Source organism: Eschrichtius robustus, chromosome 3 (assembly GCF_028021215.1).
Source record: "Eschrichtius robustus isolate mEscRob2 chromosome 3, mEscRob2.pri, whole genome shotgun sequence".
In the NCBI taxonomy this organism is placed as follows: Eukaryota; Metazoa; Chordata; class Mammalia; order Artiodactyla; family Eschrichtiidae; genus Eschrichtius; species Eschrichtius robustus.
In genome coordinates this window covers 114,663,286-114,681,081 of record NC_090826.1, presented here as the reverse complement: position 1 = coordinate 114,681,081, position 17,796 = coordinate 114,663,286, and the positions used below count along the sequence as shown (strand labels likewise).

The 17,796-nt window shown below is 44.0% G+C and overlaps 1 protein-coding gene across 3 annotated transcripts; it reads left to right on the top strand.

The window, feature by feature from the left end:
- Positions 1-5,826: 5,826 nt before the first annotated feature.
- LOC137762749 (ETS translocation variant 3) lies at positions 5,827-16,737 on the top strand. Of its 3 annotated transcripts, none has more exons than XM_068541062.1 (5): positions 5,827-5,927; positions 7,888-7,943; positions 8,536-8,773; positions 10,015-10,130; positions 15,535-16,737. In XM_068541062.1, the coding sequence occupies exons 2-5, from the start codon at positions 7,898-7,900 to the stop codon at positions 16,668-16,670; spliced, it is 1,536 nt and encodes a 511-aa protein (XP_068397163.1). In that variant the 5' UTR covers positions 5,827-5,927; positions 7,888-7,897; the 3' UTR covers positions 16,671-16,737. The 3 variants fall into 3 exon arrangements, with proteins under 3 accessions (XP_068397163.1, XP_068397161.1, XP_068397160.1); XM_068541060.1 differs by having other exon boundaries at positions 5,859-5,927; positions 7,885-7,943; XM_068541059.1 differs by lacking the exon at positions 5,827-5,927 and having other exon boundaries at positions 7,865-7,943.
- Positions 16,738-17,796: the final 1,059 nt, after the last annotated feature.

Genomic DNA, 17,796 nt, shown 5'->3' with positions numbered 1-17,796 from the left:
CTTAAGTACTTTGTTTTATTATTGTCTTCAACTGATACACGTGTATTTTCATATACTCTTTTGTGGATATGATGTATTTTACAATATATTAAAAAAAAAACTAGGTTGACGAGGTGTTGGGCAAAGCAGTGACCTCTGATCATCTCTGATCATCATGAGGGTTCAAGGAGAGGCTGGTAGCACTTAGAGAGAGGATGGGATAGATGACCTCTGACATTCATTTCAGCTCTAAGATTCTACGCATTCAAAAAATGTGTGCACAATTATTAAAGGAAAGCTTTTAAAAATATTCTTAAGGTGATTGCCTGTTAATTAACAGGATCTGAGGCCTTGCTCCATTTTTCACTACAACCATTACTGGTGTTTGTTAGACTATGAACCCCAAGTCTATTACAGTGATTATCATTTTTATTGGCCATTATATAATGAGCATTAGATAGACACAGTCTCTGCCCTCTCCAGATGACAAATGATGTGGACAGTCATAAAGAGAATACAGTGAGAGCCAGATATGAACAGTGAATAAATACAAAAGACAGCAAAAAGGTTTATGTGGCAAACAGGTCAAGGATCAGGGCTTATGAGTGGGGAACAGATACACAAGGGTCTTGGAAAAAAAACATCCTAGATAAGTTAAGACCAGGAAGTCTAGGCCTCTGCTCCAATTAACTTCAGCAGGCTTTCTGAAAGAAGTGAATAGATTCTAGGAAATAGACAGATTCTAGGAATTCCCTGGTGGTCCGGTGGTTAGACTCTGCACTTTCACTGTCTTGGGGATGGGTTCAATCCCTGGTCCGGGAACTAGGACCCCACAAGCCAGGCAATGCAGTGTGGCCCAGAAAAACAAAAAGAAAGAAAGAAAAAGATTCTGGCAATCAAACATTTGGTTAGGGGAAACTTTCTCCTAGGCTGCCAGGAAAAAAAAGAAAAGCCAAAATAGCTTAAGTGGTCATTTCCTCACATTAATCCTATTCTCCTGTTCTGTTCCTTCGTGATCTCTCACTACCCTCTCCACAGTGCTGATGTGAGATGAGGGAACCAAGACCTAAAAAAGGGAAATGAGAGAAAGGGGTATTTGTGGGCTGTGATGGACGTGGAATCGGGGAGAGTCCTTGAGTCCCTAAGTCACTGCTGAATAACAGTCAGGCTCTCTGCTCCTCCTGGCTAAGCTGTGACTTTGGGCAAAGTTACTTCTGCTTTGGACTCACTTAACCTTTAATCTGGGGATCCCCACTCATGTTACTGACATTAACTCCTCTGGCCTCACAACAACTTTGAGTTGATGGGAAAAATAAACCAAAACACAACATCTTATGAGCTACTTGAGTCCAATGTGGTAAATGCAAATAATATGTAGTCAAAGTTTATTCTCTTATAATCATTTATCTTCACTTTACTGAAGGGGAAACTGAGTCACAAAGAGTGGAAATAAGTTGATTTCATATATACCCTTCAGTCTTTGACCTCATCGATGTAAATAGCCTTAATGTTACAGTATTTTTCTTTCTGGAAGTTCTTATCATGATAATTTTTATAAATGGGGAAACCAAGGCACAGAGTGATTGAAATGTATTGTTTCAGTGTAGCCTTCATAAAATAGTGTCTAGATGAGAAACTCAAGAAGCCTAATTCTCAAGGCAAAATTCTTTTTCCATTAGATTCTTACCCAAGATTGAAACATTAAATCCACTTGAAGTTTGTGAAATTAGGTGATAAGTAAAGTTTGAGTTCTTGATACCAAGAACAGAGTAGGGTCTGGGGTGGTAGCAAGAGTAATCGGGATCCTTGACCTTTATAAAGGGTTTCATAGTGGACAAGCGCTCCACAGACGCTGTTACACTCTGTCCTCAGCAAGGACATCCTTACGGATGAGGAGGCCAAAACTCAGAGGCTAGTCAGAAAACAGTTTGTTAGCAAAGGGCAGAACTGAGATGGAAACTCAATTCTTCTGAATCCAAGTTTAGTGAGGACACACTTTGGGGAAAAGAGGCTACCTGATTTTTACTGGGAGACTTGAGTATGAGGGAGGTGGGAAGAAGCCAGTCTCAGAAGCACATTCCCAGAAAAGGAAATAATCATCATTAGGCATTTCAAGTGATGACACAGAACTGCTCTGGGCACTGCAGCGACCTACTGACTGCAGCTCTAACCTCTGAGGGCCTGCAATCTAAGACAAACACACTAAGAAGAACAAATATGTACGTGACATACAGATGGTATCTATTACAGTAGATCTACCATAGTGATCTATGACAAGAATAGAGAGGAAAGCATTTATATCACATACATGGCTAGCTAAGTTTGGGATGTGGAGAATGTAAGTGCATAAATGAAAATGGGAGCAATAAAGAAAAGCGAGCCAGGGAAGTAACACACACACACACACACACACCAATTCAGAAAGGGTTTTTTGGAAGAAAAAAATGTTTAAGAGTTCTTTTTTTTCTCTTTTTTAAGAAGCAGTGGATTAGCTGTGTTGTGGCAGGAGCAGAGCTGAGAGTGTGAGATTTAAAACAGAAATTTATCCTTAGGCATATGGAACAATTATAAAGACGGGTAGGAAGGGGGCAGAAGGACAAAGAGGGCTTTGAGCAAGTGGAAATTCAAGAGAGATTACCTGTCTTGACTCCCAGACTGTATCTAAGTGTTTCCACCCCTGTGCTTTCAGAAAGCTCATACTCTCTACATTTCAGGAACAAGAATTTCCAAGTTGTGAAGCCTGTCTGCAGCGGATGAAGAAGGCAGCAGTGCCATGGTGAAGGAGATAGGGACCTTGCAAACGCGAGGCAAGAAGTCCCTAGCCATCTCAATCTCCCCAGATTCTAACACCACAGGAGAGGTTCCCGGGGCAAAACTCATTTATCCAGATCCACAAATTGTTAGAGAATTTCCAGTTTGCTTTAATAAACCCAAATTCACCTGTTGAGTTTTAGGCCAGTGATTAGATTCTTAATATAAAAACTCTGTTGAGCTCTGCTGGCAAATAAACATTTCTTACATATCAAATCAGACTCCAGCCAGGTAGGGATACCTGTTTATCTCTGTTAATTTTGTTTACTCAAGTCATCCTTTGTGGCTCTAATTAGCAAGAGAAGCAGCAGCAGAGGACCACTAGGAGACTGGGCTGAATAAGAATAAGCAAAGAGTCCTACACTCTGGTTCTGGCTCTTTGTAGAACACAGGGTCTTTGGAGGGGAAGTGCTGGCTTTAACCATGACAATCTGAGACATGAGCCAACGGTTAGCAATTTCAGACTTTCAGAGGCAGCTTTCATTCCTGATCACCCTGGTTTCTGAGTCGACACAATTACTAAGATTTGTATGGATGGTATGAGAACTTGAGGATTTTTATGATGGTTCTTATGATTATTTGTGCCAACATTTGTTCCTCTGCCATATTTATAATGGGCCATTCTGTTCTAACTACTCTACGTGTATTGACACATTTAATACAACCACTTGAGTAGACACTATAGGTATTATGTTCATACAGAGAGGTTAAGTAAATTAACCAAGGTCACACAGCTAGTAAATGAGGCACTAGAACCTGCATACAATTTACATCATTCAGCTAAATCCCAATTTTTTTTTTTTTTTTTTTTTTTGGCTGCACTGCGCAGCTTGCAGGATCTCAGTTCCCTGAGCAGGGACTGAACCCAGGCCCTGGCAGTGAAAGCCTGGAATCCTAACCACTAGGCCACCAGAGAACTCCCCAAACTCCAACATTTTAAAAAGAATGTTTAACCAAGCACCTGACATTTACACATAAGGCATTGTTCTAGGTACTATGCAGAAGGTGCAAAGGAGGGCTTTGAGCAAGTGGAAATTCAAGAGAGATTACCTGTCTTGACTCCCAGACTGTATCTGAGCATTTCCACCCCTGTGCTTTCAGAAAGCTCATGCTCTCCACATTTCAGGAACAAGAATTTCCAAGTTGTGAGGCCTGTCTGCAGTGGATGAAGAAGGCAGCAGTGCCATGGTGAAGGAGAACTTTGCAGAAGTGCAAAGTTCCTGCACTCAAAGAGCTCATGGTATAGTTAAAAATATTGGTAGTGTTACCGAGTCCAAGTTCGTACTGCTCTCAGCACAACAGGGCAATAAATCGAGAGATGAGGTGTCGGGGCAAGGAAGAACAACTTTATTTGGAAAAGCAGCAGATAGAGAAGATGGTGGACTAGTGTCCCAAAGAACCATCTTCCCTGAGTTAGAATTCATGCTTCTTTTATACTAAAAGGGGAGGGGGTAAAGTCCTGGCTCCAGGATGTATTAATTTCTTCCTTCCTGCAGCCGTTTCCAGGTGGGCCTGTTCGGGAGGTTTCCTGTGAGCTAAAGAAAGGTATTTTAGCTTAACGCTTATTACATGGGAGGCAGAGTTCCCAGAGATGGTCAATTATGTATAATTTAAGGTTATAGGCAACATCCCTTTAGCGATTAACTTGTAGCAAACGCAATAGAATACAAAGGTTAAAGTAATTTATTCTTCCCTATTACAGTGGTCCTCTCTACGACAGCGCTTAAATTTTCCTCATTTTATTCAGCTACATAGGATTTTCTCACTAGAAAAGACCTTGTATCACCAATGCTATTATCCTTTCTTTTTAAACAGGAAAGGCAACTTTAGGCCCAGAGGGGACCAACTTACTAGTTAATTTACAGTAACTGGAGAATGGCTAGTAGCAAACCCAAAATTGGAAGCCAACTTTTCTAACAACTAATGGTGATGTTTTATGTTCTTCCTGGCATTCAGGATATAAAGGTATTGTTACAACAGCGGTACAAAAAGAAGTTTACTCCTTTATCCCAAATTGTCCTTTAACTCCATTTCACTTCTGGCACACTCTTATTGTTCATTTTAATTTACTTCACCTTTACTGATCCCCACTCCTCCCTTTTTTCTCCTTTTGGAGTGAAACCAGGCCTGGACATCACTCAGACATATGGGGCTGGGGATGGAGATAAAGTAGATGTTTGAGATCCTTTACCATTAGTGAACCTTAAAGGAAGAACAAAAAATGCTTTGGATAAGATGCTTATAACTGCTTGAGCAGAAACAAAAGACGGAAGACAAAGAGAGGAGAGATGTAGTTGAATGACTTAGGGAGAAAACTTGCAAGCTGCTTAGAAGTGGACAAATGAAGACTAAATGCAGGGGGTTGGGGGTCAGCGAGCAAACGTCACACTCCCCTAACGGGGCGGGGTGGAGGGTGTAATGCCTAAGCAAGGCGCTTCACACAAAGTCTCGCGGATTCTTTTGTAAGTATCTGAAAAGACTCTTTTCTTAGATGGCAGCGAACGACCTCTGAGGTCTGCGGGAATCTCTTCCCATTGTGAAGGCGCTCCTCTCTGAGAGGTCGCAGGGCCCTTTTAAGGAGAAACGGGGGACCCCCTCTCAGCGGTCTGGGGGAAGCTTTATGCCGGCGCCGGGCCCGTTCCCATGGGGTCTGCGAGGTCCCCTCCCGCGACAGGCGTGACCCCCGGGGCAGCGCCTGGCCCACACCAGCCCGGCGGGAAAGCCCCCGACGGCTCCGCTGGCCTCTAGGGCCGCTTCCCCCTGCGAGTCCCGCCGAATCCCGCCCTGCAGCCCGCTGCGAGCGTGCCTAACGTGCCCCCGCAACGTGACGCACGCGCCGCGCCGGGGTGGCTGCGCGGGCAGCGCGGCGGGAGGAGCGCGCGCTGAGGGCTGGGTGCGGGCGGAAGTCGGCGTCTGCGGAAAGGAGAAAGGAAAGGGAGACGCGGCTGGGTGCGGCGCGGCGCGGCGCGGCGCGGCTACGAGACCGGCAGGAGGGCGCCGCCTCCTCCCCCGCCCCCTCCGCTGAGGATGGAAGTGACGAAAGCAGCCGAGGAGGTCACTTCCTGCTGGGGTGGATGAGGAGGAGCCGGAGACGCCGCGGAGGAGACCGGACCGAAGACGGACCGTGCGGGGGAGAGGTGAGTCCCGGCCTCGCCGCCAGGTTCCTCCGGGCAGAACCCCCGGCTTCGGCGTGGACGGCGTCCCTGCGGTCGGGGCCGCCCGGCGAGCCACGTACCAACCCAACCGGGCCTCCCCCAGTGCGGGGGGCGGGGGAGGGAGGGGGCCCCGCGGCTGAGGGGCGACGGGGATCCAGGCAGTGTTCGTGCAGTGGCTCCGCGGAGCTTCGAGGCCACGGGGTGAGGGAGGCCCGGCCGGGAGGCAGGTAGAAAGGAGGCTCCCGGGGCTGTGGAAGCCGGGACCGGGAGCTGCAGCGGGGGATCCGCGGCACCAGACTCTGCAAGCCTCACTCTTTGGGGAATGGTCGCGGTCCGAGGGAGGGCGAGGGCCCTGCCGGGCTTTGCAGAGTTGAGATGAGTGATCCTACTTGGACAGAGTGTCCTCGGAATGAATTTGCCTAAGGCATGGAGAGGCGCCTCCGGGCCCATGGGAGGGAGGCCTTTATGGGTGAAATTGAGGAGTTGGGATGTCAGGAGAGAGCTTCCTGGGCAAGTCATTGTTGCAGCGGGGTTTGGATCGCAGAGTCGTGGTGGGTGAAGGCATTCCGGTGGCGGAATAAAGACCCGGCGATCCGACAGAGCGGTCTAGTTGTTAGCGTCCGGGGCAGCTTCCTGGAGCCGTGGGGAAATTAGTGTTTTTCCTCTCTCATTGTCACGGAGATGGAAGCAGCCGGGAGAGGAAACTCCTGCCTCAGCTCTGGGGCCTTGTTATTGTGTATCTCGTGTGTGTAACTCTGTGTCTGTGTTTATGTTTGTTTTTTCCTTCCTTTGGGGTATGTATCTCATTCTCATTCCCTGGTAGTTTCATAGCCCGAAACTTGCCGGTCTTCTTAATGTGTATGGTGAGAAAAAAAATTCGAAGGATCTAGAGGAATCCTAGGCTAGATGAAATTTCAAGATTAGGAATTTGTACCCACCCCACCCTAGGGTCACTAAGGCACCTACATTCCCTCCAGACTCCTGCTAATGTTGGTACTGAGGGCCTGTCATTCACCCTGGGGAACTGCCTGGGTGAGGGTAGATCTGCCTTCTGCCTGCATATCCCTCTGGCAGTTTTACCCTTCCCTCCTTTTTGTTAAAGGATTGACTGATACAGGCTGCTTGCTGCTAGGAACAGGAAATTTATTAAGGAACTGTAAATCTGGGTGGAATGAATTCAAATCACAGCCAGACTCCCTCCACTTGTTGAGCAGAAGCTTCTCAGAAATGCTTGCTTTTTTTTCCTTCCTGTTAAAGGAAGAAAATGTAAAATTTTTTCTCAAAGAAAAATTGGGGGAGTGTGTGTGTGTGTTTGTATAGAGTAAGTGTACATATGGTGTGTTTACTTAATGTATCCCAGGGTGCTGTTTCAAGGAGGAAGGGGCAGTTTCTGACTGGGAGAAGTTTTCCTTCTCCCATCTCACATAATTCAGGAAAGTAAATCAAAATCAGATGTTCATTCTTGAGTGGCAATCAGATGGCTTTGGATTTTTTTTTTTTTTTTAACTCTTCTTTAAACTGGTACATCTGGGTGAACTCAGGCTTGTGTATCTTGGCATCTGGGCCTGTCTAGTAATAGAAGACAAACTGTTTGACTTGTTTTGGCTGCTTTTTTGGACTCATTTCGCCATACCCTTTCTTTTTTACATTTGAAGGACTGGTCAGGAGGAAGAAAGCAAATATTAAAAACAGTGTTTACAATTTGTGGCTTAAAGTCAGGTGAGAGATAATTATGGCCTTTGAAGCTGATGACTTGAGGACCATCATTTGATGACTTGGGGATTAGCAGTTTGGAGGTGACATGTTTGGAAGAAAGAGGGTTACATAAGGAGGGAAAGACAGGGAAAAAGAAGTTTGAGGAAAGGCTGTGCCAGAAAACATTGGGAGGATAATAAATAAATAGCACCTTAAAGTAATTGATGTGGCTTGTGTCTCTCAGCAGGAGGGTGAAAATGAAAGCAGGCTGTAGCATCGTGGAAAAGCCAGAAGGAGGTGGAGGTGAGCAGAAGTTAATCATCTTCTGACATACCTGGAATGTCCCTCAGTGGTTCCTTTTCTCTCCACTTGGGCTTGGTTCACAAATGCCAGACCATGGCTGACAGCCTCTTGACAGGGTAGATACTGCTAGGACAGTTGTAGGCTTGTTTCCTATGGATGAATGTTAACATATCTGGTCACCACACCCTTATCCCAAGCTTTAGAGTCTCTTTCCTGTTAGAGACACATTTCCAACCTTGAGAGTAAGGTTGTATTTTCCTAAAACATTATCTTTCCTGTTCGTTCCCTTTGGAACTTTCATGTCCTCACAGAAAGTAGGCATGAGATTTAGTAAGATCTGAAAGGGTAAGAGATTAGACACCTGGGTGCTGCTGCCCAACTCTTACCAGATTTAATGATTGCCACAAGGAAAGGTAACTTCTCTCTGCTTTCCTCTCGGCTGTTGTGGTTAGCCCCAGCTGACCGAAAGGGTGTTTGTGGCATGTTTGCACAGCACTCTAGAGATTCTGAGCATTGGAATGTGAGGTTGGGGAAACAGGTATGTATGTTCCTAGCTCCTGACTACCTTGATCTTGCCCTTTTCATATTAAAGGGTATCAGTTTCCTGATTGGGCCTATAAAACAGAGTCGTCCCCGGGTTCCCGGCAGATCCAGCTATGGCACTTCATCCTGGAGCTGCTGCAGAAGGAGGAGTTCCGCCATGTCATCGCCTGGCAGCAGGGAGAGTACGGGGAGTTTGTCATCAAGGATCCAGACGAGGTGGCCCGCCTCTGGGGCCGCAGGAAGTGCAAACCACAGATGAATTATGACAAGCTGAGCCGGGCCCTGAGGTAAAGGAAAGGATTCCCAAATCCATTGTGTTAACAGATTGGAAGGAGACTTAAGTAGTTTGGTGAATGTTAGATAAAAAAGGTATCAGGTGATAAGAGACTTACACTAGTGAATAAGGTGTAGCTTTAAAGTGGGAGTGGGAGCTGTTGAATCTGTGTAGCACAGGCACAGGAGGAGAAAAGGCGTATCTTTGGTTATATGTAGGAGGGAATTCCAACGTGGCTGGCACTGGATCCTGACAGCCAATTCTGCTCTGTAGTGGGCGAGAATGTGTGGTGAAACCTGGATTGGAGCTCATTTATAATCCAAAAGATTAGTTTACACTTCCCTGTTAGAATTCTCTTAGAAGTTCTCTTTTTTAGGCTCTCCTGGAAGAAACTAGAAAAAGAGTGAAGCAAGCACACGAGAGAGCACTCACTGCATGGTAGTGCCCTAGCTATTCAGGAACCAATCAGTGAGCTCAGTGAGTTGTCAGTTCATAGGTTGCTCCAGCATGTCTAAAGATTGGTCACTATAAGTTTTCGCAGGTTTTCTTTTCCCCTTGTCAGTCTTTACATTTCATAACCCTTTAGCCCTCCAGGGGCCAGTTTATAACCTGTGCCACTGAATAGATTCAAGCCTCAGGGTTCTAGGTACATTGAAATCCCCTTGCCTTCCTTCACTGTTAGTGACCCTGAATGTAAAATCTGGGCAGCAGCGTTGCTGGAGCCTCTCACTTCCTTTTGAAAGTGAAGTAGGCCAAGCTGACGGCTGTTTTCCAGATCAGGGTGTACCATTGTTTGACCTGCCACCATAAAACAGTTCTACATTCCTTTGTCTATGCCTTGAGCTTAGGCCTCCAGACTAACCACATCAGGTCTCCCAAGAGATTTGTCTGCCCCCACCTGGGCAAGGCAGAAAGGAGAAACAAGGCAGTGACATACAGTGGAACAGGAAGGAAATGGACTAAAGAATTGAAACCATAGAGAGAGAGAGAAGAAAGGTGGTTGGGGCTAGGATAGGTGTTCAGGATCTCAAAGTGAGATTGTCTTTGTAAAGGACTAGAATTTAGTTGAAAATTGAATGGGAAAAGTACGCTCTTAGGTCTCCCAGCTCTAACCTAAGGGCAAGGCTGCAAAAGAATGATAGTGATGTTTGCAAGTAATACTCAGCAAGAATTGTTGATCTTAGTGGTTACCTAAGTATATCAAAAACTGTCAGTAGCTAGAAGATAAATTGACGTGCATTCCTGTTTTTACAGATACTATTACAACAAGAGGATCCTTCATAAAACAAAAGGGAAAAGGTTTACTTATAAATTTAACTTCAACAAGCTGGTGATGCCCAACTACCCATTCATCAACATACGGTCAAGTGGTAAGATGCAAACTCTCCTGGTGGGGAATAAATTTTGAGTTGAAAAAGAATTCTAAAAACCCAGATCTAATATGTGACCACATAAGTCCCAGTATATAATGCTGTAATACCCTGCCTAGTTGGTTGCTTCTCTCAAAAGCTTTCTTCTGGACCCTCGGAAACCGAAATCTAGGACATAGGTACATCATGAAGGGAAAACACACCCGTGGTTTCTGTTATCTGCTCAGTGTGACTGGGAAAAGGAAAGGTGATCCCAGCAGGGGTGCAGGATTCCAGAAGGATATGTTGATTTAGGGAGTTGATGGGACTTTTAGAGACATGTGTTTATAGAGTCAAATATGAACCTAAATTTCTGGAGGAGGATTCAGTTTGAGACACACATGTTTGACTTATCGTTGAATGGACAGTTGTAGAAATGATCAGAAATAGAGAGACCTTCAGTGTAAAAAAAAAAAAAAAAACCCAGGTCTAGGATTTGTCATGTTTAAGGGGTATTTAGAAACACCAAAGTAATATGATCCCCTGGATTTCCTCTGCGTTCTTGCTCAAGTTTTCCCATTCATCTCACAGGAAGTGATAGACTCTGCAGCATCAAGATAGATTTGGTTTATTTGGTTCCTTTTTCTGCATATTATTTGTCATCTCCTAGATATTATTGCATTGTCTTCTTTAGGAATGGTGTTCCATAGGTTTGTGTTGATCTTTAAGTTCAGGACTCAGAGTTTTAACACCCTGCCCAGTGACTCTTTCATAGACAAGAACTAGTTTCTACAAACACTTCCGATTTTCTATGAAACAACCAAGCTCACCCTTATCAAGTGAATATCATCAAAACCACAGCATCCTTGATCACAGAAAGGAGGTTCATATGTTTGCAGTGAAAAGCAGTGTCTTTGATCTGCACCAACAGCGCCTCAGAGAACAGGACTCTGGGGTTACTTGACCTTCTCTCCTCTGAAGTGCTGCAAGGCTTCCCCTCTAGGCTCTCCACGGGACAGGTTTCCATGACAGCTTCTCACAGAGGTTTTGGGTCTGCCTCTCAGGGATGCAGAAGGCAGTCTCTGATAAGGATGTTTGTTTGTTTGTTTTAAGATGCAAATCAGACCCCTGCCTAAGACAACAGATTGTATTTAACTAGTTTCTGAGCAGTCCATTAATGCTCTGTCTTTGTGGCATTGTACAAGGCAAAGAAATCTGATTGTGATTCTGTAGTATTACAACTTCTCAGAGAAACGTTGGAAGAAACCTGAAAAATTAGAGCAGGGGTGTGGCTGAGAGAATATAATGCTGAGATCCATGGCAGATATGTAATTACTACACACAACAAGTTAGGGCAGTTTTAGCTTGATGCTGCTATCATTACAGTTCCATCTCCTGTAACCACTCCCTTCTGTCCCTGGGGCATGCATTTTTAAAAAAAAGTGGTATTGGAATGCATCTCTCTAATTACAACCTGTTTTCTTTCCTTGTGCCTGAGGGAGAGGCGTTAGGAGATCAAACCTGTTCTAACCACTGGAATCTTGTTTCCTCTATTTTTCACCCTTACCCCCCTCCTGTGTACCTAGAGGAATTTTGACTCTAGCTGGGTATACTAGAGTGTGTGAGTCTTGTTCTTCTGTCTTTGACCCATTTTTTTTTTATTGAAAACCCACAAGTCCAGCCACTTGGACAACCTGGAATGGGGCATTCATCAGCCCTTGGGAGTAATATGCTTTTCCATGGAAAGGAAATCTGGACCCTCACTATATGAAGACTCTGGTCTAGAAACCTAACAGTAGTGGCCTAGCACCACCTATTGTGCCTGAAGGTGGTTGAACCAACATTGATCCTTAACTAAGCTCAAGATCCTAATCAAAAAGTCATGGGGAAGAAAAAAAAAAAAAAAAAAAAAGTCATGGGGAAAGCAAAACTTTTAGGGATACTACTTGGTTTTTACATCCTGGTTGCAGATAACCCCAAAGAACTAGAGTCATTAGTTCATAGAGAACTTTTACCCAGATAGACCAGATGTTTCAGGTTAACTTTTATGATGACAAAGGAATGTAACATTTATTGAACATCTACTTAATGGAGGTACTTTTGCCTAGTGTTTTGTGAATTGACTCATGCAACTCTCCTAGCCAAATAAAGTATACGTCTCAGTACCCTCATTTTACAAATGATAAAATTAAGGATGACAGCAAAGTCAAAGATTGATCAGAGTGCCTTGAATACAGTTATCTGGCGGACACTTTCTCAGGAAACAATTCTTGAGAGATTGAGCTATTGAAATAGATCATACATTCCTTCTCTGGATTGGGATTCATTCATTTGTTCAACAGATAATGTGTTAAGCCCTAAAGACAAAGAAAAAGATTATGGGGGAGTTCTTTCCCTCAAGGAACTTAAAATTTAGCAGGAGAGATAAGATACATGAGGTTTAATACAATTCGGAATACAATGTGGAGTGTGACAAGTGCTCTAAGAAGCAGAGCTATGTGGATTTAGATCCTGGAGGCTAGAGAGATATTGTCTAGATGGGGGGTTGGTACAGTTGGGCTGTTTTGAACTGTGTGTTTTTAAAAATAGAAGCAATACATTTAAATTTTTTAAATTTTTTTTTAATATTTAATGTTTAAATGCATTTTTAATATTTACATTAAAATGTATTTTTTTAATGTACATAAGAAACCTTGGACAGATACAGAAGATACTAGTAAAAATGCTACCTGTCAGAGTGTGGGGGGAGGGCAGGCCAGTTCAAGGATGGACTTGAGACCTCACTTCACCCCACCCCAGTTTTTTTTATCTTTATTTTAGAAAACTTTAAAGCTACAGAAAAATTGAGGAAAAAATTGAACATCGAACACCCATATATCCTCTGTCTAGATTCACTAATCAATAGATAAACATTTGCTTTATATTTCGATATACTTTTTAAATCTTCTGAGATTAAGTTGCAGATGTGACACTTCATCCCCGTGTACTTCAGTATGTATCTCCCAAGTACAAGGACATTCTCCTTCTACTCACAATAACATTACCATACCCAGGAAGTTTTAACATGCTCTAATACTATTATCTAATATATGGTCCATATTTAAATGATATATGCCTTTTAAAGTTTTGCTTTTTTAATCATGATTATTGTCTAATAAAAAATTATTTATTTTAACAAACACATGCAGTTTGCTATGCGCTGGTACCAGTTTAAGGACTTTACAAATATTAACTCTTGTAGTTTTCATAGCATGAGGATTAGTCCTGTTATTATCCATTTTACAGGTAATGAAACTGAGGCACGGAAAAGTAAGTAAGTTACCTAGAGTAACACAGCTATTAAGTGGTAGGGCCGGGGTTTGAACTTAGACAAGGGCCTTATTATTCCCATTTTGCTAAAGGGGTTCAAAAACCAGTTGGTTACTTGTACCAGGCTACAAGGTAGAAGGTGCTGGAGCTAAGATTCAAACCCACGTTTTCCAGCCCTACTACTCCGATTTCATAGTGGCTCCACGAAGGTTGTCTTCTTCAAAGCAGTGTTTTCATACTTCTTGAAGCAGCAAACTTAGTTTTCAGACAAAATCTTAGATTTGTTATCTCAACATACTGATACAACATATAAAAATAGGGCTGCTGCAGTTAATCAGAGGTGAGGGATCCAGAATGCCACCTCCAAATTGCCTTCCTTCACTTCCTCTAAATGCGTTTGGAAAATGCTATGTATTCTGTCCCCTTTTTGCAGATTTACAGTGTACCTTAGCCTGTGTAGGGACTGAGATACCCTCCAGTTTAGAAAAAACAAAGCGAATAACTAAATTGTTTAGGAGACAAGACCTTCTCTACCACCTCCCTTCCCCCCCCCCACCCACATTATACTTATTCAGTCCTTCAGAACACACAGAAGTGTTTTTTTGCTTTTGAATAGATGTGCTCTTAATACAAAATAAAGATCCAGGAGAATCAAAAAAAAAATAGAATTTTAGCCATTGTAATAAGCTAGTAGAAGTGATACTTTGGAGACCCTCTTGACTCTACTCAAAATTATATTCAAGGTCATCCATCTGTTTTTCCGAATTGTGCAATTAAATCAGTGGTTTCAGAAAAAAGACCTGCAGACCAGTTTTCTGTGGAACATCATTTTGAAATGCTGCCCTGGCACAGTGTTACTCAGGCACATGTGCCAAGAAAGCTACAGTCTTGCACATACCTACCGACTCCAGAGTCCTATCTGAGGATGACTCAGTTATAACAAGAATAGAAGACTGCAAGCAATTCCTACCCACATTGTATCTCGTGCACCTTTTTTGTTTCTTCTCCTGGATCACCACACTTTCACTTATTTGGGTTTTTCTTATTTTTTCTTCTCCTTTATCCTTCCCTCAGAGTAAAAATAGCCCTCCTGACATCATCAGTGATAGAAGCCACTGATGCCTCCCAGGCGCCCAAAGGGTCCCTGAGGCCTCATACCTCTCTTATGCTCTGATTGTCAGAAGGACCTTTTGGGGGAGTTGAGAACTTGTGAGGCTTTGAAGTTGACATGTGTAGCACAGTGTTGGTTTCTGCCTAGAGCTTCAGTTTTTAGTCTGTGAATTTGGGAGAAGTGGTAGGTACTTGACTTTCTCCCAGCGTCCTCAGTGCTTGAAAGCAGGATGGGAGTGGAGATCATTATACAGATTATGTATAATAGAAAATAGATTGGAGAGATTTAAAAATTTTTGAATCTCTACAAAGTAGTGATTGTATATCAGAAATGATAAAAGGTACACCGTGAGAACCTACCTTAACAAACATAGCCTCTTTTTGTGATCTGTTTTTGTTCTTAAAATGTGGTCTTGTTCGTGTTCATATATGTGAGGTGCAGGGTCTTCAGGCTTTTAATGCATTGTTTACATACATATCGTTCCCAGTTTTGTTCATTGGTTTTGGTTTGTTTGCTTACTTTATAGATATGGCCAAAATTATGAAAATAAGAAAAGATGATTTGCAAAGCTGAGAGTTAAAGCAGGTGATATATATACAGTATTTAGAGTTGCAGAGGAGAAGGCTGTAATACCCATTCATTCATTCAACTGGTAGTTATTAAGCACCTACTAATTATTAAGCCCTGAACTGCTGGAAATCTACTTGCAAATGATAGGAAGTCCCTGCCTTCATGGGATTTATGTTTTAGAATACAGATAAACAAGTAAATGATATTTTAGATAGTAGTGAGTACCGTGAAGACAGTGAGTAAGACTCTAGAGAAAGGTGGCAACTAAATTGAGTATAGGAAGCTGAGGAGACAGGCAGCTGAGGGATTCAGTCCAGCTGGAATGTTTATTTTCTGTTGCTCTTCAACATCTTGTACTTGTTTAGCATAAGTAAAATTGCTGATAATGAATGACCAGAACTCCAAAGTGGCCTTTTGTCTTTTCCTCCCTCACAGGTGTGGTTCCCCAGAGTGCGCCACCAGTGCCAACAGCCTCTTCCCGCTTCCATTTCCCACCTCTGGACACCCATTCTCCAACTAGCGATGTGCAGCCAGGGCGGTTCTCTGCTAGCTCCCTAACTGCTTCTGGCCAGGAGTCAAGCACTGGCACTGATAGAAAGGTGGAGCTTTCGGAGCTGGAGGATGGCTCAGCCGCTGACTGGCGCCGGGGTGTGGATCTCATGTCCTCCCGGAATGCTGTCGGCGGAGGGATTGGCCATCAGAAGCGCAAGCCTGACATCATGCTTCCCCTGTTCTCTAGGCCAGGGATGTACCCTGACCCCCATAGTCCCTTCGCCATCTCTCCCATCCCCGGCCGTGGAGGCGTCCTGAATGTCCCCATTTCACCAGCCCTCTCCCTGACTCCCACCATCTTCTCCTATAGCCCGTCGCCAGGCCTGAGCCCCTTCACCAGCAGCAGTTGCTTCTCCTTCAACCCTGAGGAAATGAAACACTACCTTCATTCTCAAGCCTGTTCTGTGTTCAACTACCATCTGAGTCCGCGGACATTTCCTCGTTACCCGGGGCTCATGGTTCCACCGCTGCAGTGCCAGATGCATCCTGAGGAGTCAACCCAGTTTTCCATCAAGCTGCAGCCCCCACCTGTCGGGCGGAAGAACCGGGAGAGGGTGGAGAGCAGCGAGGAGGCAGCGCCTGTCACTGTTCCCACGCTGGCTCCTGTTCCCCCGAGAATTAAGGTGGAACCAGCCTCTGAGAAGGATCCTGAGAGTCTCAGGCAGTCGGCACGAGAAAAGGAGGAGCGCTCTCAAGAAGAGGGCAGTGTGCCAAGCAGGACCACAGAAGAGGAAAAAGGCACCATCTTTGCCCGCCCGGCTGCACCGCCTGTCTGGCCCTCTGTACCCATTAGCACCCCAAGTGAAGAACCCCTAGAGGTGACTGAAGACAGTGAGGACAGGCCTGGCAAAGAGCCCGGTGCACCTGAGAAGAAAGAAGATGCCCTGATGCCCCCCAAGCTTCGGCTGAAGAGGCGCTGGAATGATGACCCTGAAGCCCGGGAGCTGAGTAAGAATGGCAAGTTCCTCTGGAATGGGTCAGGACCCCGGGGCTTGGCAACGGCTGCTGCTGACGCTTAGAACTGGAAGTTGATTGGGAGCTGTTTATACTATAATCAAAGACATACATGTATTTATGTAGCAAGATTTCAGGGTGGGGGGGCGGGGAGGGAATTAGGCTGGTTTGATCCTTCTAGGGGCATAGACTTGTATTTTTATGTTTGGGGGATAGGATGGGGTATCTTCTGTTGTAAATTAGATGGGATGTGAACACACTTTTTTTCCTGGTGAGTAGGACATGGGAAGGGTATTGAACTGAAAGAAGAAAGAGCCTCTGTTTCCTGTTGAGGCTTACACTTTCTGACAAACTCCCAGAGGGCCAAGATACTGTTTGGCCCCATGATAGTTCAGGTTCCAGACTTGTTTCTTTTCTATTGTATTTATATATGGAAAGCCATTAATGAATTTATTTTGCTCTGAGACATACACATAAAAGGGAAAGGGGTGTGGTTGGGAGGTTGAGCAGTGAGAGACCATTAATACTTAAGTATTTTGCCTGAAATGTTTCTTTATAATTATTTCAGGGGAGGAATAAGATAATCTCAGTCTTACGGGGGCAGGAGGATGTTCAGGTGTTGCTCTTTTTCTTTTTCCCTTTGTTGTTGTTGTTGTTTGGCTTCTTTTTTTTTTTTTTTCCTTTTTATAAAATGTTTTCAGGAAACATGAAATGTACTGCCAGTTAGAGCGGGGCTGGCAAGGCACAGGCACTGAGCCTTCAGCTACGTTGTTGAGACAGGAAGCCCTGCTGTGAATTTCTTGGACATTTCACCTACTTCACCTATTAAGAAGCCATGAGGAGTTATAAACTCTTGTTCAGGGAAGAAAGAAGAGGGCAGGAGGAAGTAACCCAATGCCTTTAAAAACAAAAACACAAAAATGCTCTTTTTTTTTTTTTCTATCGTGGGTTTGGGGAGCCAAACCAACGTGTGACTGAGCGAGTTGACTGAGAGACGTGACAGAGTTGAAGATGTCTTTCTGCGGTGTCTGGTTCTCTTATCGTTTTCTTAAGTCAAAGCCTTAACAATGAACATACTTCAACATGATACGGGTCTGTCAACGTAAACCTGTAAAAGGGCATAGACAACTTTTCAGATAATCCAGGAGTGTTGGAAGATGGTTAAATTTTAAGCTGGTATTTAATCATCCC